This window comes from Anarrhichthys ocellatus, unplaced genomic scaffold (genome assembly GCF_004355925.1).
Source record: "Anarrhichthys ocellatus isolate YVR2014 unplaced genomic scaffold, GSC_Weel_1.0 scaffold55, whole genome shotgun sequence".
NCBI lineage: Eukaryota > Metazoa > Chordata > Actinopteri > Perciformes > Anarhichadidae > Anarrhichthys > Anarrhichthys ocellatus.
Genome location: NW_022280085.1, coordinates 1,128,797 through 1,151,030, shown reverse-complemented (window position 1 = coordinate 1,151,030; position 22,234 = coordinate 1,128,797). Strand labels below are relative to the sequence as shown.

Genomic DNA, 22,234 nt, shown 5'->3' with positions numbered 1-22,234 from the left:
TGATTCTTTAAAGAGGTCCAGAATCTGATCTATGTTGGATTAATACATTTTTTAAAAGCAGTAAGTCCAGACAGAACTGCTAATATCTAGTTTGTCAGTACCATCAGCTCCTCTGAAAATCGGCGTCTCTGTGTGACTGCCAGTGATGCGTCTGTCAGAGCGCATCTCTTAATTGCCACCCTCCTCCCTGTCAAATGTTTCAGCTGTGACACCTCGGGTGTGTCTAGACAGGAAGCAGCAGTCTTGGCAGCCAGAATTTATTCCTCTCACCCACTCAAACACCGTGCTAGCCAGGCAGAGTGAGCGGGGCTGGAGCATCTACATAAAGCACAAACTTTACAGAGGGACTCTAACATCTACAGTAAGCGTACAGTCGGAGTCCATCTTAAAGATGCAAAAGAAGCCCGCGTCACGGGGCTAAGAGCGGGTTTAAATGGAGATGAACGCGTTCTCACTGCTGGACTTGGACCTTGAACCAATACTTCCTGGCTCCTGTCGCTCTCTGTTCCTCGGAGTCTCCCGAGGCCCCACCACTGCCCGTGTAGCGCTTCACAATGCAGTGTCCGATGCGATCCAACATCCTGAGTTGACGGACCGGAGAATTATCCTTGTAATAGCGCGGTTTGTCACCGTGCAATCATCGCAGCCATTATGAATGTTCAAACACGTTACATCACTGTCCGAGCAGGCCAAGCCGAGACTTGTTTAGATGTTAATCTATGTTATCTGTCGTCAGACTCTGGAGCCGATCAACGTCAGAGCTGTCTGTTTCAAGCACAGCAAAAGCACAGCTCTCACCTGATTTATACTTCTATTGCTCTTCACCCTCTCTGATCAAGGAAGCACATCTTAAATCACATGAAAGACTGGGATCTCTGGCTGTGGCAGTCGGCGGAGGCTGCAGTGAAAATGTCTCTCTGTCGCGCAGCGTTCATCACAGTGAGGCCGGTTGACGGGCAGCCGAGCGTTTCAGATTACGAACGCGGTTGCAGTTTCGGCGCGGCTCGTCTTACTGCCACACAACCTTCTCTGAGAGACCCTCTCGTCTCCAAATCAGAGTTTGCAGCCCCAGTAATGGGTCTGCTTATGATGTGTGTGAAGTAATATTTCAGTTAGTGAATGAGGCACACATTAAGGTTTATGCCTTTTCCTATTTGGGAACGTCAGTGGGGTGAATTAACTAGCGTTCATCCCCCGGCAGAGCAGAGCTGCCGGGCTCAGTGAGAGGAATTAGCTGCCAATCTATTTAATTTGATCCCATTGAGACTTTTTCTTTTTAATTGCCTCTCTTAGGAGATAAAATCAATTAGCTACAGATACCTGCGTTACCCGGGGAAGATCCAAAGCTCCAGCAGTGTGTTGTAGGGCAAAGCATCCATCGGGGTCTCTTCAGCATGGCTGCATTCCAGACGGCGGCATACATACCTCTCAAACTTTGCACGCTTCCTCCATTAGAGCATCACCAGAATATCACCTCTCCCTCTGCTCCTTTTCCTCTCTTTTAAGTGTTTCAGAGCGGCGCGGGGCACATCTATGTTTTAGTGCAGGCTGAGTGTGATTTGTATGCATGGAGTGCAGGAACCCTCACTGTTTCCTGGCGAGAACAAGACATCCGTAGGGCGGCCATTCTGCTCTGCCAAGAGGGAGAGATCCACTAAGAGCCAGTGTCAGCTGGGCCTGCTTGAACAGAGCTGTATTCACTCCCCCGCCTCCTCCCCCGCTGAGCCCATCAGGTGCCGTCCTATAAGGAGAACACATTTGATCGGTTCATCTGTGGCTTGATTTCCCAATGGTAGGATGTCGTGTGGAAGTTGTAAAGACTCAACACACACACTCTTGGGGAGTTATGAGAAGCAGCGAGAGGATGGGGAGTGTTTTTAATTCATGGTTTATGACTCCAAAAGACACTTTGCCATTTGAAATGAATCAATTCACTTTCTTGATTTAATCGATATATACGTCTGCCGTGATGTAGAAAACGTGATTTTTCTTTATGTGAGATTTAAGTGTCCCAGAGTACTCGCACTCTCTGTGCTGTACTGCGGCTGGGTTATGCTTCACACAAGTCTATTTTCAGTTTATGTGCAGCAGCGTGCTCTCAATAGTGTCACAGTGGCGCCGCAGAATCAAACCTGTCATATGTGAAGTTATTTCACCGCCCGCAGTTGCAGATTTATGTCCGTCATGCCGATGATAAAAGAAATGAAATGAAAAAGTAATTGAGAGTAGTGCCGTTAGCGCTGCACCCCGTCATTCTGACATAAAGAGATCTGTTCATCCATAGATGTTTAGTTTCGAACATTCTATTGAAATCCATTGATGGTGAGAGATTTCACTGCTACTGTAGTGCTATCTCCTCAATGACCTTTCTGCTTTTTTTTTTAGGTATAACGTGTCTGGGGAACATGTTTTACCTGAGCAGACAGCAGCCCCATCCGTCACTCTGATACAGTTACTCACAGTCACACCACAGTGTTTTAATGTGGATAGAGACGTTACGCTCTCTCTCTCTCTAACGGCTGTGTCGTAATCATTTCAATTCCCTATCCAATCTTTCTTTTTTATTCCCTTTTTGCACTAAACATTTTTTCCAGCTGGTTTGAAAATGAAAGTAGGAGCTTCCATGCACAACTTTGACACCCCAGATTCTGGTCGTCACTTCTAGAAATAAGAGCGTAAAACATCTACTGAGCATTGATTGAGCCTTAAGATCAGTGGATCCATTTTTGACTGCATGTTATAGAAAACTATCAACTAGATCAAAGTGGATATTGTTACAATTAGTTTCATACGATCTAAGTTTCAGTGTTTAGGTTGGTCTGGTCAAGTTTGTGTTCGTTCTACTATATGTTTTATACATTATTACACATTTATACTTTATGTTTAGCTAACTGTTAACAGTGTTTCTGTTACTTCTATCAGTTCTAGCTAACTGTTTAGACTCGGTGTTCACGTGTTGACTAAATATGTGGATGTATTTTTTATTTCATCATATCTTATTTCTATTTCTTCCAAATTAGTTGAGCTACTACACAATCTTTCCACGTATCCTCTGTCAACTGCAGAAATACCGTTTGAGGTATAAGTACCTCTGTTTGTGTACCACTGGTTTCGATGGAGATAGCTTTATTTACATTTCACTTTGCGTACAAAGTATTTACCGTCTACACACACTGGTGCTTTTCTCATTCGTGTAATCAAAGAGGTTGATCGAAGGCCCCTCTTCAAGATTCACTTAATTACTCGGTATTTACAGAAAGTCTTATCCAGGAAATCCTGCACGGATCAACTCTAAATGCTGGACAAAAGATTTAATTAGGTTGCAGGACATTACAAAATCACTTCCAGCAATCATTACCTTCAGTGGGCGCGCTGACTCATTGTTCAGATAATTAGCTGACTGGAATACGTTCCCCCTGTGAAACCGAGTGGGATTCATTGAAAGGAGTCTTAATTATGAACAAAGGGAGTGAATGGAAAACTATTGTAATAGGAAATCACCGCTGCACACATCTGGTCAGTGTTCTGTGTTCAGAGGAAGAAAGGCCGTCACTTAGGAAAGCGCTGCACTTCCCTCTGCTTGGGATCCGGTAACGACGTCGGCGTAACGGCAGCGTTAGAAGCTCTGCTGAGAGTGATGCAACAAGATGGAAACCGCTTCTGTGCTGGTTTCCCTTTGGAGCCCGGGGGGGGGGGGGTTTCTACCCCCACCCGCTCGTCTTTCTCAATTCTCACCAGTTACATCACTCATCTTTTCCGTTCTCACAATCCGATCAAGAGGTTCTGCGCGTTTATTTTTGACCGTGTCGTTCACTTGGGTGACGAGATTAAACGGTCTCCTCTCCTGCCACACTTAATCAGGAGGACTTTGAGATTAGTTTGGAAGTCGTTGTTGTTTTTTAAGACTAATGTAAATGTGTGCTTTCCCCCCCCCTCAGATCTTCACTGACATGCCCCCACTGTATGAAGCAGAGCAACACCTTTGACCCGTTCCTCTGCATCTCACTCCCAATTCCTCTTCGCCAGACCAGGTGAGCACGGCTGTTTGCAATCCACACGTTCTCTCTCAAAATACAGATGCTTGGTCAGCGTTCTTGACGCTCGAGGTGCTCCACTAGCCTCAGTTTTGGACGTGTCAGGAGGGGCGTGTCAATATACACTTAATACATGCATAGTGTCTTCAAAATATACTAAAAAGGTATTATACATTAATTAAGTTAGGTTCAGACAATAACACCACTTAGTCTGGTTTACTAAAAGAGCGTGGCTGACGTTGACCTGACTGACTAGCGACTCAGACTAGCCACTCACGTGACCAACTTTACTAACGACTAACGTCAACGTTGCCTTTTAGTTTCACATGGGACACGAACAGGAATCTGTCTATTAAAGATAAGGCTACAGCCAGCAGCCAGTTAGCTTAGCACAAAGAATAGAACTGATGAAACAGTTAGCTTAGCTCTGATGTTACTGCGTTCAGCCAAGAAATAATCCAACTAATAACTCCCTGTAAAATCCAAATTTTTTATTTTGATACTGGTTTTTACTGTTAGCTTAGCACAAATAATGGAAACAGAAGGAAACAGCTAGCCTAGCTTCGAAGTTACTGCGTTCTGTAATACTGTGATTTGTTATTTTTAACCTTCGACTTTTGAATAAATTTGACAAACAACATGTGACGTGTTAAGTAGTGAGTGAGTTTGAGTGGGGATGGTTCACAGATTTTGTTCCTTTAGGACAGAGACATTTTTCCAAACTCAATGCTAAGCTAAGTCAACCGGCTGCTAGCCGTAGATTCATATTTACCATACACATGTGAAAGCAGTATCATTTTAACTGTGTTCAAGGAAGAAAATGTGGAACCATTTCTTTAAGCTTGAGTCGTTTAAAAAGGGATTAAAATAGGAAAACAGTCCGGACAACACCCAGCTTTGTTCCTGCACTACAGACAGTAGGACCTCTGGTATCAAGAAGGAAAAGTTGGTGGAAAACACTCTCAGCACTGAGGAACAATGTCTTATTGAGCTTTGCATCACAACACCCAGTCAGCCTCCGTGTCAGGTCACCAACAGGGGTCGGCCTGTTCAGGAGATCTCTACTTTCAGCTTTTACAGGTTTCTGCTGATCTATTTCTCAACCCGAGTTTGACCCCTCAGGCTAAAGTTCACTGGCTCTAAACTAAACTGACCAGAAGTGCTGGTCGGTACATTTTGTTACCTTTGGACAGGCTAGCTGTCTTTGTGCTACGCTAAGCTAAAGGAGTGCCCAATAATTGGGTGCCACTAAATCCTCAATACTGTACCTTGAACACACAGAAATGAGAGGCCCATCGATCTCATTCTTGCCGTGAAAGCGATAATACTACAGTACAACCTCAAATCTAAACATAAGCCTTTGTCAGAGCTTTCTAGGCTAAAATGTACCTTTTTTTAAATGAGCACAGCACCTGCATGCTACTCTTTCCTGTGGTTGACTCACAGAGGTGTGCTGATCACTATTTGAAGGTTTGCCACGGTTTCTTCTGTTTAGTCTTTTGAAATAAGTCACGCAAGTTGAGCCAGCCTCCCTTCTAATTTGGGGGGGGAAAGTTTTTTAGGAGCTTTGTTCTGACAGCGAGCCAAGTCGAGAGTATTTAGTTAGCGTCCTCTCTTCTTACTGTGTGGCAGACCGGGTGAGAGAAAACACTTCTGAGGGATAGAAAGAGGACAGAACAGATGGATTGTCTTTGAAAATACTTTTTTTTTGAACGCATCTCTCTGTGTGAAGAGTTCAGCTCACTCCTAGCAAGATCACGTCTGTAAGCCGTAAACACATATTGTTTGTCAGCAAACATTCTCTTTGCCCAGCGATCCAGACAGGCTGGGCTCTGTCCACTGGCAGCCATCTGCTCTTTGCATGTCGGATGATTTTATTTACACTTGATGGTAAAGCCTGCTGTGTGAACGTGACACGGACCATTAATCAAATGAGTGAACACGTAAATACCTATAGGCTAAGTTATATTTGAACTGAATATCGCATCAAAAGATGGGAGCGAAACAATCAGGGTGGTAAGTCAAGAATATTGTTATCAACTGCATCTCAAATTGATGCTGTGACCAGTAGAATCCAGTCTCCTCTACCGAGTCACCGTGTCTTGTTTTGTCCATGCTGGTATGAAACGTCTAATTGGCATAAATTGGGGACACCTCATTGAGCTGAGGCTTGATTAGTGCAACCAATCACTGTACTGTACTTTCTCCTGTTCTGCACACAAATGAGTGAAACAGGAGTAAACATGTCGGTGTCAGATTTAACAATAATTGTGCCCGACAAGAACCACTAGAATTATGTATAACTCGTGTTGGTGAATCTTTAAACTGGCTTCCATTTAGTCCCAGAACAGTTCTTCAAAGACTTGCTGCTAGTTTATAAATCACTTTATGGGGCCAAAATATATTTCTGATACGCTTGAAGAATACAAACCAACTAGTTTCCTTAAATCAGAGGTTCCCAACCCCCGGGCTGTGGACCGGTACCGGGTCTCTGAACATTCCGTGCTGGACTAATTATAACTACTGCAACAATTATACCCCCAACACAATGCACAGGTGAATGAAGTCTGTTTGAAGCCTCTACCTGAGTGTTGCTGAGATGTCTATCTATATTTTTTATTTAGTAAGCACCTACAAAGAAATGCAGAGCTTCAGTATTTTTTGTTGTTAATAGCAAAATTGTCCACAGGGCAAAAAAGGTTGGAAACTCCTCCCTTAGATAGATCAATCTATTTGCTCAGCTTTATTTGAGGGGCCGAGCAGCTAAACCAGAACAAGTCTGGAGGTGAAGTGCTGACATGTGACAGACTGCAGAGACCTTGGTTGTGTATTTATTCTTTATTTCTTAGAGGGCACACATTGTGAAGGTAGAAAACATCCGCCTCAGCTGCAGAGTAGCGTTCAGTCACCTGTCCTGCTGCTGGACGTCCTCTGTATTCGCTGGAACCTGCGTGACATCCAACGCTATCACTCTGACTCCTCATCGCTCAGAGCCTCATTATACGAGCCCAATGACTTTGGTCAACTTTTTCTAATTCATGGACACCGTCTTCTGGGTTAGAAGTTTCTGGTTTTGCTTTTATTTGTGTATCTTTCAGAGGCAATGTCCTGCCGTTAGTGCACATGTGCAAATGTCTTCATTTCTAAATAAAACAATCAGTTTCTCCATGTGATACCTCATATGTCCTTTTATGCCTCCAGCTACAGACTTCCACAGGTACCTGGTCGGGCTCCTCAGTGTACTGTTAGTCAAAAAGCCATTATGTCCCAGCACCCTGCTCATGTCAGCGCTGCCTCTGCAGAGGTCAGAGCCAAGCGCTCCCTGTTTTTAAAAATGCAATAGAGATTCCATTATTTGGCACACATAAAAATAAGTCCTAATGATCTATTATTAATGTTAGTGTATTGATTTATTCATGAAAGTCTTATTTTGTCCCTTCGCGGGGCCGTAGAGGAGGCTGCGGTAGAAAATGGCTCAGCAGTCTAAATCGAGGTCGTTCTATTTCCCGCCGTCCCTGATTGTGTTCCTCCGATCTGTGGCAGGTCGCTGTGCGTGATTCTGGTGTTCAGCACCAAAGGACAGCGGTACCGGCGGGTCGGGCTGGCTGTGCCTCTGTTCGGCTCCGTGGCTTGCCTGAGGAGGATGGCGGCTGACGAGGGGAAGATTTCCCCAGACCAGGTAACATAAAGCAGGGTGAAATACTCTGCGTGGACCCGGGTTCCACTTAGGTTTTCCTATTTGAAGCCGCAGCTATGGTGGAGCAGCACGGCGCTCCTCGGCTTTCACGTGAGTGCGATTACAGTGATTTGTGGATCTTATTCTGACCTTTCCTTGCATGCCATTGGTTGATTTTTCACTCTAAGCTCTGAGATTAGAGGGAATAATAGTGCAAAGGATGGTTCTCCATCAAGTGGGTTCAAAGTTCACTCCCACAGCATTATGCAATCTAACGTGTGTGTTTGTGTGTGTGTGTGTGTGTGTGTGTGTTTGTCTGTCTCCAGGTGATCCTGACGGAGGTGTACTCCACAGGCTTCCAGCGCTCCTTCTTCGATGAGGAGGATCTGACCAGCATAGCTGACAATGATGTCATCTACGCCTTCCAGGCTCCGCCCCTGTACATCAGAGGAGGCTCTGCTCGGATCTCAGGTATAACCAGCATGTGTGCAGCGATCACATAACTGACTTTTAGTAGAACTTGTTTGTGGTACTGCATTCAGGTTTTTTCCCTCTACTTTAATGTGAATTTACAGGACAGATCTGTAAACAAACAAGCCAATTTTATTAATTTACTTTGCTTAATGAAACCCTCAGGGAATGTGTTTTACTGCAGGGGCCCTTGGAGAGCACATTAAGAAGGATATAACTTCCTATAGAGCCGTGCGAATTACATCTCCCCCTGTGCACATCAGATTTATGTCTTAATTTCTTCTACTTCCCAGCTGCTGATGTAAAATGTGTGCTCAATGCGTACTATCCCCTTGTTTCTTGCTTTGTGGTGTAAACAAACCGGTTCTGCTCTGTTGTCCCGTCTCACAGGGCTGTAAGTGTTTTCCCAGCACTGTGTCAACGCTGCTGTTGTACCTGAGAAATATGACTTTTGGTGCTTTAATTATGTTGCTCAATGACCGCAGCGAGCAGTGCTGCTCCCCCCCCCCCCCACACCCCCAAGACAGTCTGGCTGGTCCGCATGCTGGCACAGACTGAATCCCCCGGGTTCTCACTGGCTCAGCCTGCAGGGGTTGATATGGAGACTCGGCATCACCACTCAACACTTTTCTGTGCAATGCAGATCGTCCTGTCGTTCACATTGACACGTTTGGCCTGTGAGAAAACGTGTAAGATGTCGTCGTCTTTAAAGGAACATCCACACATTCGGGAGATGTGCTGGTTTGCTCCAAATCTTGGAGTCAATACATCAACAGCAGGCGTATGCATGCCAGCCAACATCGAGACCTCGAAAACAGGCTGTTTCCTGCATTGTGGTGATTTTTTTAAAGAATAGTGCAAGTACACTGCAATAGCATTTATATGTTATATACTTTTTGATTTCACTCTTAATTCTAAGCAAAGAATACAGAATAATTGGCCCCTTTGGCGTGAATCACTTCCATGAACTAATATTCATGATCTTATTTTCATTCATGTCTTCTATCACATTCCTTCTTTTATTCATTCATCTTTCCCCCTGCTTGAGCATTTCTCTCTCCATCTCTCACTCACGGAGGACAGACAGACTTTCAGACACAAAGCCACAACAACAGCTCCTCTTCAGTCTGAACGTACGTTATTTCCAATGATCAGCGCCGCGCCATGGTGGCTTTTCGCTGCATCACGCAAAGCCCAACTTTGGGCAGTGCACGCTATGATGTGCGGCAAGCAGCTCTCATCTGACTAGAAACAACATTTAGTGTAGCTGTGTTGTTGTCCGGGTGGAAACAGCTTCTACCCGATGTACCTGAAACAGGTTGTGATCGAGAAAAAGGGGTAAAAGGTGTCGTAATCAGTCACAGTTCAGGAGAGAAGAATTGTGACCCTGGGAGGAAACCAGGAGAGGACGATGAAAAACAAGTCTTATTTTCCAAGGCAAAAACCCCAAGGCATGTGATATCAAAAAGGCATCGTTAGCTTGTTTTGATACTTGATTGAAGAAAACGTTTTACTTTCCCGATTGATAAATATCCCATCAGCCTCTAGTACATTATTTATGTGCAAAAATGAAATATTGAGTAACGTAATTAACTACAGAGCACAAGTATTTTCTGCCTCGCTGTTTGTTTTTAATCAAAGCTATAAAATATAAAAACATCATAGGAGTAAACGGCAGTCAAATAACACATTATCGTATAAAATGCACCTTCATTACATTTTTCCTTTCCAGTCACAACAGTGCTCTGTATTGCTTTCAGGCTGTCTGGCGCCATTAAAAATTAGATCTTTATGCCTCTTCTGGAATTACCAAATCTAAAAGGTTTTGATCCCTGAGAGACCCTTAATCAATTATCCATAAATACTGAAATGAAAGTAAAAAGATATGAGACAGAATAACAAACTCTCAGGGATCTCATTAAAGCTAAGCTCGGTAATCTAAGCAGCATTATGTGCAGTGCTAATGTTAGGGAAAGGTTATCAGTGTGGATTATGTCCTGAGGCGCTCGATTAAGCCACATGGTAAGTGTGGAGTCTGGGGAGCAGCTTCCTGATTGGTTGGCACATGCAGACAGTCTTTTAATTAAAGCAAAAGAGGATGCGCGGTGAAATCTGAGGGAAACCCTGTTTTAACGGTCAGCTTCCTTGTTACTCATAACACACTGGATTGTGATTCACTGGCATCTATTCAGTAGATTCTGAGGTAATTCACTCACACACTTAGATTTTAAACATCCTCCTGGCGTAAAGGGCGATTAGAGGCAGTAAAGAGCTGTTGTGTGTCTGCTGTGAATGAAAAAAGAACAGGACTTGGGATCACGCCAAAGGCCGACCAATGATGCACGACCTTCACGCTGCTGACTCCCATCCTCCCTGCTGTACTAAAGTAATCTCTGACATCGTCCTCTCACCGCTCCTCTGCACACTAAAGTCAGACATTGTTGTCTTATAAGATCATGTTGGGTCACAGACGTATTGACTGGGCATTGTTGCGCCGGTCGCCGGAGCATTAGAGACTTTCAGGTGTTACGGTAATGACACATAAGTGGTGACGTCTGTGCCAGGTAATACGGATGGTGAGAATGTCTTAGCCTATCGTGCCTAAAAATGACCATTGTGTAATTCAAATTAATTCAAAGTGATCTGAGAATACAAGCACACTTACTGCTTATTGGGGGACCACTGCGCTAAAAACAGAAAAAAAGCTGCAACCATTTTGATCTATAAGTAACCTGATGAGAAGAGGGACCGCATTGCACCATATTTAAAAGAAGCTGTTTGGAGGTCTGGTGGTTCGACAGCCGATGCTTCTGTATCTCTTTCCAGACGGCAGCAGGGTGAACAGTTTTGTCTTTTAATATCCCCTTAGCTCTTCTCACCATCATCACTGATGCTCAGTAGATGGGTACTAATGATGTTCTGGGCGGTTTTAATCACCCGCTGCTCTCCTGTCCTGTGCCGGACACATCCAATGCCAGTTTGTAATGTTTGCAGTCAGGATGCTTTCTATTGCAACTCTGTAAAAGTTGACAAGAACTTGGCACGGGAATTTTGCCTTCTTAAGTTTCCTTAAGAAATACAGATCTTTCTTCACCAGGATGGAGATGTGTGAGGACCATGTCAGGTTGTTTGTGATGCTGTTTCCCAGGAACTTAAAGCTGCTAACTTCCTCCACCTCAGCTCCATTGATGTAGACACGGTTGTGTGTCTTCACCTCCTCTTTTCTAAAATCAACAATCACCTCCTTGGCTTTTACCGACTGGTTGTTGATTTCCTCTCTATATGAAGTCTCATTGTTGTTTGTGTCTTCTGCAAACTTCACAACAGAGTTCTCTTCGTGTTTGGGGTAGCAGTCGTGGGTGTGCAGCGGTGAAAACACGGTCCTGGGGGGCTCCGGTGTTCAACACCAGAGTGGAGGCGGTTTGGCTGCCAATCCGAACTGCCTGGGGTCTGTTTGTGAGGACGTCTAATAACCAGTTGCAGAATGAGGTACTCAAGCCCAGAGTGCTCAGTTAACATGAGGGAGATTGTGTTGAAGGCTGAGCTGAAATCAACAAACAACATTCTGATGTAGGTGTTGTTATCCTCCAGATTGAGTGGAGAGCAGTGGAAACGGCATCCTCTGTGGATCTGTTGGCTCTGTATGCAAACTGGTGAGGGTCCAGGCTGCTTGGGATGTTGTTCCTCAAAGCACTTCATCAGAATGGGGCTGAGTGCCACAGGGCGGTAGTCATTCAGACCGGACACTGCAGACGTTTTATGCACAGGAACGATGGTGGCCGTCTTGAAGCAGGTGGGAACACTCTCCTGTGGCAGCGATACGTTGAAAGCTTTACTCATATTCACTCTCTCATCAGGGCTTTCCTCACATCCTCTGTGGACACTGACAGTGGGCGGTCCTCTGGAGGCGGGGCAGACTTGACAGCTGACTTCTTTGTTGAGGAGATCAAAACGAGCATAAATGGTGTTCAGCTCATCTGGCGACGTGGCCTCACACATGATGCTCCTGCTCCTGCTTTTATCTTCAGTGTTGTTGGTGTTGAGGTCTCTCACCAGTCTCTCTTGACTCCTCCTCTTTGCCTCTTTGATGCCAGCTTTCAGTCTTGCTCTGTATGCTTCCTTGTCACCTGACCGAAAGGCAGCTTTTTTGGCTTCGGATGGTGCCCTTACCTCTCCATTCACCCAGGCTTTCTGGTTGGGCAATGACCTGACTGTCTTTGTTATCACCACGTCATCAACACATTTGCTGATATATGATGTCACTGTTGAAGTAAATTCCTCCAGATTGATGTCATTCTCCTGGGTGGCGGCATCCCTGAACATGTGCCAGTCCATACCAAAACCACCGTCACTAAATAAAACTCTTTTTCCTCTTTAGACTGATGTCACCAAAACAATCACGAGAGATTGACATTATGGGCCAAATGTTACCCGTGTTCTCATGCACGTTTCATGTGCTGTTTAAAATCTGATGGCATCCGAGACCGACTTCCACACAGTTAGAAAATACTACAAAGTGGATGTGAAAGGTTCTTTTTATAACACAACAGCGTAACCTCAATAATGAATGTAGTTAGACTTGGTTCCTGTAACTAGGAAGCTACATTAAAGCAGATAAACACTGTTTAATCCGTTCCTCACACTTTTGCTGTTGTGTTTGTGAAGGGCAACGGAGAACAGACACCACCCTCCAAAATCTTTGAATGCAGAGCATTGCTCCGAGAGCCCCATGCACACCACTTCTCCACTCTAGCTTCAGCAGCTTTAGGTGGTCGACAGACTACAGGCCCTTCACTCCTGTAGAACTGCACAGACCTTCTTAACATTACTGTGATACCTTACGTATCGTCTTGGTGAATCAAGGAAAGTGGAGATACAATGTTGTGGTTACATTACATCATTTTCGTACACCTACTATATGGCAATCAAGTAATGGAGTTTACATTGAAAATGAATAATGTATAAACTCTCAAAGCTCACACGTTAAAGTTCTTTGGCATTTGACGGCGCGCTGACAAAATGTCATTGTGCGGAGTATTGGTGCCAAGGACGAGACTTGAATATGAGATCACCTGCTAAAGAGCATTTGGCTTTCACCGTGAAGTATCCACTTCACATTCTTTGAGCTCGGCTCTGTTACACACAGAGAACAGGGTCGTCCTCCGACTCATTCACCGCACAGTTTTCATTACATGAGATAATCGCTCACTTTCTGTAGTCTGGATTTTGCTTGTTATTTTATGGACTGTTATTGTTTAACATGTGATAAACAACAGAGACCAGCATGAGGTCCAGTGACTTGCACTTTCAGTTTCATCTGACCTTTGATCCAAACATTTCCAATAACTCCAGAGCTTTGTAAAGTCCGAAAGTCAAAATTTATTGAAAAAGGATACATGTAATAATTTCCAAAATTCACAACATGTTATTTAACGAAATATTCTGCTTCAGTATATTAGCTGGTTTTCAGCCTTTCAAAAACAAGACTACATAAAGGGAGAAAATCATTTTATATACGTCTATATATAAAAAGTACAGCCCTAGTAAACGTTATGCCAGCTGAACATCAGCATTGTCATTGTGAGACGTTAGCGCTCAGGTTCAGCACCACTATGACGGCCTCACAGTCTCCAGCCTGCCTGTGAACTCTTGTTTAGCATTTCCATCGAATTAAATGATACGATTGGTAGAATTTGTTATCTGCATCATCCTGCCACACGTTGCCAATTTGTGCATGAAACATTTGTAACATAAATCCAGCCAACCCGCGGGGGGGGGCTGCACCGCTCTGTCCAGACAGAAGAAGGAAACACGAGTATTAAGTCATTTACTTTGGAGCACAAATTCATAAAAATCATACACAGCAGTGATTGTTAAGTCACATCATCTCATCTTTCCTTTGGCAAAGGATCATCAGTTCATGAATTATGTGTCAACAAATTATATAGTATGTTAAAAGTATTTAAAACCTAATGATATTTAGACGATCAAAATAAGCCATGAGTCATAACCTGTGCATGCATTTGTCTGATCTCCTATGTTCAGAGACCTCGATGGTGGCTGCACAGCTAATGGGATTGATGGGGGGGGGGAGCTGTGGGCAGAGTAGATCCCTTTAGGGGCAGAGGTGTTTAATTATGGGCTTCCACATAGTGTGGCTGTGTTTAGTCTGGCTCATCCTGTGTGTCTGCTCCACAATGAAAACGGCTGAGAGTGCAGAGGAACGATGAGGTCACAGGCTTCCTGCGGCTTCTTACAATCAGTTCTAATAAGAGATTAGGATCAACAGGTGTTTGCCGGCTGAACGGGGAACTTTTGGTGTGATGTGTGTGCGTGTTAACAATTCTCACACAGCCGTGTTGTCCTGGAAGTGCCATTTCCACTACAGCTACATGGGAATTGTCTACAGAAGTAGACACACACACACACACGCGCGCGCGCGCGTGTCTCATACTCCCACCATTATTCATCCAGTGAACAAGGTAAGAAAAATTGACACGAGCCTTGAAAAAATGTGCAGAAACAGTAGCGTTTTTGACAGTGAGCCATAAAAAGTGATTTAATAAGCGGTGAGAGGTTGGTCTCCTCCCCAGCGTCCCTGTATAAATCTTAGCGGGACAGGCCAGGAGGTGACCTCCGTATTTTACTGCTGTTTCATGAACATGTTTCGGCGGCGATTTAATATGAGATTTTACCCCATAAATCATCCCCAGAGCTGTCCGAGGTCGCTGCTCGTGTAAATTACAGCACGTTATTCCAGCAAGTTTAACCACCTGCTTTATTAGAGCGACATTAATACATGAAAAAAGCTGTGCATTCTCATCATCGCTCTCATGCTCGAGGGGTCAGGACTCGGTCCCGCCCCCTCGCACAGTGCTTAACGTCCTCACACCTCCGTTATCCCTGTAAGAGGAGCGCTGTGCCAACACAGACGCAAGGATCTCTGTAACAGGTTCGCTCAGCGGTGGCATTTGCTTTGTCAGTGATGAATCGGGCTTCAGGTGTAAACAACGTGGGTTTAATGAAACGTTTTGGTGAAGCCGCAGCCGGCGTCGGTCAATCGATAACCTTCTCGTCTGTGTCTGCGAGTCAAATTTTCCGCGTGATTTATCACCGTGAACTTCTGAGAGCTGACCCGCTGGCTGAGCCCAGTCAGTCACACTCCTCTGTGTCGGTAGAGAGACGGAGGAGAAGTGGCGCTGCTTGGCCCCCCCACCGGGACGGGATGTGGAGCAGAAGCTGCATCAGATAATGCCTCCTGCTGAGAGTGCAGGCAGCCATTGGTCCATCTGTTCTCCCCTCTGAATCACTGCTCCCCAAATAGAAAGCTGCTGCCTCGCCACTTTATACGTCTCAATTTCTCCTCCTCGCTCCTTGTTAGAGGTGTTAAGTTTAACGGCCACACTCTCGGCACAGGAAATCGGTTTGTCTTCCTCCCGAGGAGAGAAAACGTGAAATACCGCGTACGTCATGATGTCAGCCATCAGTGTAAAGTCTTTGAAGGTAACCTGTACCAAAAGAATGTGAAATCGGTATGTGATCAGTGTCAGCAGGATTTATCGAGAGACTGTGGTTGATCTATGGTAAAAAAAAATACAAAACGCTTTTATCTCCTCTTCCTCTGACTCATCGTAGCATCTCTTTCCAGTTTGTTCTCACACCTCCTCTCTGACTCTGTGCCGTGTTCCTCCTCCTCTCCCAGGGTACCATCACAGCCTCCCGTCATCTCCGTACTCCTCTGGTCCCGAGGGTCAGAGGTTACCTTCCTCTGGGACCTTGTCTTCAGAGTTCCTCAACCAGGGCGTCCCCGTAAAGATTCTGATGTTGGTGTGCAACGCCTCAGGGGGCGGCCAACAGACTGTGAGGTAATTATACCAAGTGACCCTTGGCAAGGCAGGCCTGGTGAAGCTTTGGGCTCCTTCTCATGTTGAAGTGATGTGCATGAGGCTCTAATTAAGAGTGATCCTCCAGAGTTTGGAGGGTGTTTGTGCAGTTTGTTTATTTGCTTCAACGGAAGCTACAAACGTAGGCATGCCTGGCAAACCAGATCACCACCTACAGACGTAGCCTAGCATTATTTCCAAAGTCAATACCTGACGGGATCATCCACCCTGTGGTGCTCACAGTGCTACTTTATCAGAGCTAAGGGCTCAGTCCCGCTCTCTGTTTGCTTTTGCGAAGATAACACTCAAACAATCCAACGTCCAGTATCTACACTACGGATACCTGCGTCTCGGTTTAAAGATTGATTCTGGCGTCAATATGATGAAAACCTTTGCTGTATTTGGGTAGTTTGCACTTTTGTTTAGCTATCTGCACTAAAAAAGTTTTAAAGCGTTCATTGATCTCAACAAATACAACTCTTTGCATGTTCGCACATTTAATTTACAATAATAAAAACATTTTTTGTTATTTGCTTTACAGTATTCTCATTTTGAACTCAACAAAAAAACGTTTCCAACCAACCAAAGCATCAGCTTACACTACCCAGCTACAGCTGATTAAATCTGCAGTTGTCAGCTAAAAATGAGAACCCTGCTTTTTGTTTCCTTCCATGTGAAACCAGACACCCATGACTGTGAATTCCACGTATTAAATGAGTCACTTCTATCACCGTGTGCCGTGCGACGGAGAGCACGACAGGCGTCGCAGCAGTAACTCGAGGAGAGGCTTCAGCCTCAGCAAAATGTCAGTTTCCCAGCTTTTCTGTGCAGCGGCTCAGCCCACAGTCTATCACGTCAAGGTCACGTTAGCGGCCTGTTACAGAGAGGACTCGCATCTCACTGTGAGATGAGTTCCCGACCGAGGAATCTGACATCTGGCACTAAACAGAGATCAGACATCCGTCTCCCTGACAGAGTCCAGAGGGATCGATAGAGGTGAGCTCGCCAGCGCGGCTCTGGGAAAGTCTAATCCCATCCGTGTCTCACTTTCCCCTTCAAACGCCTCACCCTCGTTGATCAAACCACCCGCCGATCTCGCTCTCATCAGGTGACAGCTGGAGGACTCGTGTGTGTGTGTGTGCCAAGAAAATGACATTGGAGTCCCCGACTCGTCTTTCGCTCTGGTTTTCTGTAGAATAGCATCACAGGTACATTTCTGAAAGTCAGCTGAGTGTGAAAGCTCTCAGTTGTCGTTGATTTGTCGAAACTGTGAAACCAACAGATAGGATTTAATTAAGTTTAAATGTGTGATGTGTGAAAGCTAAATGTTCGCTTTCGTTTTTGCATTACAACAATCCTGAAAGTTAACAATTAGATTTTACTTGTTACATCTTGCTACTGATTCTGTGGAGATAAACATAGATCACTGCGTGTAGATAATCGATTTCAGTGCAAAATCTCTTAAGAGGGAAAACTAAATAAGATTAAATGTAGACTTCTGTGTGCATCTTTGCTTTGGGGGAGGTGAAACGTTCGCTGTGAGAAGGAGGCGCTACAGAGTTGCTCACACAATGCACTTTAGATTCAACACACTAAACCCATTTACCACAAACCACGCAGCAAGAGAGTGGAATTTTGTTTCTTGCCATTTCTAACTGAACTAATTGTACTTTTAAGTTGTTTTTGAAGTGTATACAGTCTCATCCCGTGTCGTGGTCGCTGCAGCTGCTCCTCAGCCACCACAGAATGTTAATGCTTACCATCCTGAACAGTAATCTAACCTCTTATACTCAGTGGCATCCATGTGTGATCTAATGGGAAAACTGCATGACTGAGGATGTGCTTCTGTTCCGATGTTTGTAAGAAGCTAAAAAACACAACATGCAATAATTCAAAGGATGAAATGGTGCCTGCACAAGCTTTTCGTCCATTGCTCCTCTTTTCCTACTGATTAATCTGCAGTTTATTAGCATCCCATAGTCATTCACTGTGTATGTGCATATATGTGTGTCTTTGTTGGTCTCTTTATGCGCATGCATGCTCACATGGTCTCACACTAATAAATCTCAAGCATATAATGGAGGGCTGCCCTCAATTAAATGGGTATTATGGTGAATGTGTCATGTGATCCATCCTTTCAGAGGGATGCTTGTCCCTCTCCTAATCATCTGTTTTCACTCCTTATTATCTCTCTCCGTCCCTCCATAGATACGCTGTAATGAGAATTCTGCTCTAGTGCCGATAAAGTTAATAAATAATTATTTACATTACAATAGGAGGAGGGGACGTGTGAGCTAATGTGGAGCGGCTGAGCAGCGGCGTTGTGTGTAAACGTTTTTTTCCTTGTTCAAGGTTTGGACCTCCGTTCCTGATGAGGGAGGACCGGTCTATCTCCTGGGACCAGCTGCAGCAGAGCATCCTCAGCAAGCTTTATTACCTGATGATCAATGGAGCTCAGGCGCAGGTACTGTGCACAGCTGATGTGATAATTGATCCGTGTGAGGCAATTCAGTTTTAGGGGGTTGTATCAAAACACAGTGCCGGGAGCTGGTGGGCGTTCACTGACTCCCGTTCAGACTCCCGCAGACTGACATGAAACGCATCTCAAAGCTTCTGCAAGTTGATGCAACGGCATACAGACTATAAGGCTATAAGGACAAAAAAGTACCGTTTTCATTCGCACCAAGATATCAACTGTGAATTCTGCAACTGCCAGCTAGAGCGGTGGATTTATTATTCATTCTGTTTTGTATTTACTGCATCTCAACCAGAAACCCACCTGGACTCAATTTGCCATGCAGCCCTGTGTAATAAGTCAATAGAAATTGTTCCATGGTGCTTGTAAAACGTACGTTTTAATAGCCCCGTCGCGTGGGCGGGCTTGTTTCGAGGCGGAAATGGGGACACGGTTGCCTCCTGCCGGGCCGGGCCGGCGCACCTGTTTCCGAGACAGGGTTTATTGGCTCGGGACAGAGAGAAGCATGCCCGCACAACGGCCCTGTGTGGTGCAGGTGGGAGAGCTTAAAGTGCCAGCTGGAGGCAGAAAGGAGTTGGTTTCCTCTCGCTGCACCCGCTGGCACACCAGACCACGGCCAGGTTAACTGGTTTGGGACAGGCACTCACTGACACACAGAGCGGCACTTACAGTCGAAGAAAGTCAGAGACACACTTACGGCTGTTCGCTCATGTCATCCTGGAAACTAAATGAGTGGATCTTTGGAGAGCCCTTTTTAAAACTCTAAATTAGCAATACAGTAGACACAGGGGCTCCACTTTTTCTTTTCTTTTTTACAATAATCGCATCATTGATTCATCTTTCAGTCCCCTGAACTGCAGTGATTAAATAAGCTTCTTTATACTGAACCAATTACTGTCAGAAATTTATTCTTACAATTATGCAAATTAAAATGCATTTATTACATTGTGATGGTGGAACCTCTTTGTTATGCCCAAAGGTAGCTGGCTAACCCGCTTATCCTCAGGAGTTAGGGCTACAGCATATTTTTAATAATGAATTAACGCTGATTTCACATCATTTGTCAGATTTTTCCATCTTATACGTTAAATAATGCTTTAATTTTAAATTGTCAGACAATTAGAGATTGTGGTGCCGCACAAATGTCATTCTCACAATGTACATTGTAATATATTTGCAAATATATTGCTGTGACAGGCTGTAGGGCTGGGTGTGCTAATGAGACTTGATTGGTTCAGAAGGTGAGGCGTGACAGAAGCGCGCTTGCCTTGTTTACTTGCCACGGCTGGTGTGACTACTGTACAACACGGGACGTAGTGACAGTAGCCGAACAGATCTCCAATCGGCCGCTGCTGACGGCTGACACACAGCTGCAGTAAAGAGCCGCACGGGGCCGTGCACGGAAGCTGTTGACCAGCTCGCTGCGTATTACTCGGTGCTCTTTGAGAAGTGCCAGCAGAGCGAGGAGGAGGAGAAGAGTCAGGTGCAACGTCTTCAGTAACTCTGTTGGAGATGTGCTTGTCTCCTTTGTGCTCCATGCTGTCAGCCATTGATTAAAACCAGGCTCGTTCAGTATAATCAGTCTGCTGGAGCAGTGCTCAGAGCAGATGTTTGCTCTAAATCTTTCATCTCCACAGAATCTGTAGTTTTCTTGCATCAATGAATTACACACACAAGTGGATGTTTAATTTTAGGCAAAGATGCAATTCAAAAACAAAAGAGCGTGGCCTTGTCTGGCACGTATTTCCTGCTACTGACATCATGTTTTTAGCAGTGGCTGGCTTGATGCTCACTAAAGCACAGCTAGCAGTATAACTCGGTCACGGTGTGAAATTTAACGACCTAATGCTTCAACCACACACTCTTGTCACAGCGTAGGAAAGAGTGACAACTTAGTTCGGCTCATTTTTGTGTACCCAGTGTAGCATTAAAACACGGCGTAATTAGAAAGCTAGTAACCGAACTAGCAAACAGCTGGCTAGTTAGCTAGCTTGCTAATCCTCTATGCTTTAATGAAGCAGCACCGGTTCTAACGCTCCCTGAGCCTCACTCCCCACCGCTCCTGACCTGAAGCTACCTAGCTAGCCAGTGACCTGTCTCTGTTGCTGGGTTCGATGTCATCTTTACAGGCTGCGACAACACCTTCATTGTAAAATACGTCAATAAACAACCCCTCTTGTGAATTTGTGTGCTTTTACGTTTCTTCAAAAAGGCGGTTGCTAACAAGTTTCTAAAAGAGACTCCACAACATCATCTTGCATCTAGTCCGCCTTCACAGCCTCGTGGGACCATGGTGTAGTTCGTTTACAGCCCAACGTTAGATTTTTACGTCCGCTGATTATTTATTATTATCTTGCAGAACGAAACTTGTAACGTTAGGTATCATAAACGCTTGTTTGCCACAGAGATTATTTTCTGCAAAAATCCAATGGAGAAACCCTGTTGGCTTTCTGTGGAGGGAAACAGTGCGATGCTAACGTTAGCGGTCGGCCTACAAAAATACGTCTTCCCTGCAGCACTCCGGGACTGTTTTCATCTGACCTTAGAGCAGGCACATACTGTTTAAATCATTCCTTACACTCTTTCAATTAAAATATTGGTTTTACAGGGTTAGAAAAAGAAACCACCATCCTCAACTCCTCAACGTAAAATATTCTCATTTGAGCCCCGGGCAAAACCACTTCAACATGTGGAGAAATACAGAGCTCGACAGCCTTTACGTGAAGCTAAGCTATGATCGTAACTGGAAAATCTCTTGTTTGAGGAGCGCACAGACAATTCAATATTTAACGTGTAGCAGTTGAAGCAGTCAGAAGCTTTGCAAACACAATACCTTTGGAAGGTGTTGAAATGTATGCGTCGTGTTTTAAAGGATTTTTCTCCTGGTTTTTGAAACCGTGTTTCGGGAGAAAAACTCCATTCCCAAGAAGTCGGTAGGACTCTTTGGGTGGTCTTCACGTGTGCAAACAAGCCTCACAAGTCGCTGGCACTCACAGTGAGCCCAAGCAAGTCTGTAATGAAAAGAAAACTTATTTGGGGTTTACACTTGTCATCTAGCGCTGTTGTTTTGTAGATGACAGATGAATCGTGTGGAAAAAGCATCACACTAAGCACGACGTGGAGGTTCGATACCTGCAGTGTCCGTAAACACACGATGCTGAAACGCCGAGGAGAAGAGTTACACGGTGTTGGTTACACGGCTCCGCATGTGTTATTTGTTACAGCATCAAGTAGTAACTACTGCAGTATTAGATATAGCTGGCACTACTGCTACTTTAAACAGTACTGTGTATTGCATACGTGAGGCAGTAATTCTGTTGTATAACTTCCCCTCAGGGTTGTTCATTCCGTTCGTTCGTGTGTTCAGCATGTCAATATTTTTTAGGAATGAGCTGTCCTCTCTGGTGCGCTCCCTGTCATCAGAAAGATCCTGCTGGATGGAGCTTCTCTCTCAGGACTCAGAGTGGGTGTTTGTGTTTGAGCTCCGCCAGCAGCTACAACACTAGATTTCACTGGAACAAGACAAAATCAATTTCATTTTTGCAAAGCGCTCCTTCGCTCTTAAAGCACCTCCAATCCAAGCAGATCTCAGAGTAATATCAGCAGGCTTCAAACTGAGGACAAGAAGATATCGGTACAATATTTGTTCTTCCTTTTTTTCTCCTCGACTCGGCTTTCCAGTCCAGTTGAGAGT

General features: G+C 44.7%; 1 protein-coding gene across 2 annotated transcripts in view; it reads left to right on the top strand.

The window, feature by feature from the left end:
- Positions 1-22,234, top strand: part of usp43b (ubiquitin specific peptidase 43b) — a 56,923-nt gene that overhangs the window by 21,954 nt on the left and 12,735 nt on the right. For both annotated transcript variants that reach the window (XM_031870793.1, XM_031870794.1), the window contains exons 4-8: positions 3,939-4,031; positions 7,578-7,713; positions 8,037-8,181; positions 15,884-16,046; positions 18,417-18,528. In XM_031870793.1, coding sequence (XP_031726653.1) covers positions 3,939-4,031; positions 7,578-7,713; positions 8,037-8,181; positions 15,884-16,046; positions 18,417-18,528 — 649 coding nt within the window. The remainder of the gene's footprint in view (positions 1-3,938; positions 4,032-7,577; positions 7,714-8,036; positions 8,182-15,883; positions 16,047-18,416; positions 18,529-22,234) is intronic.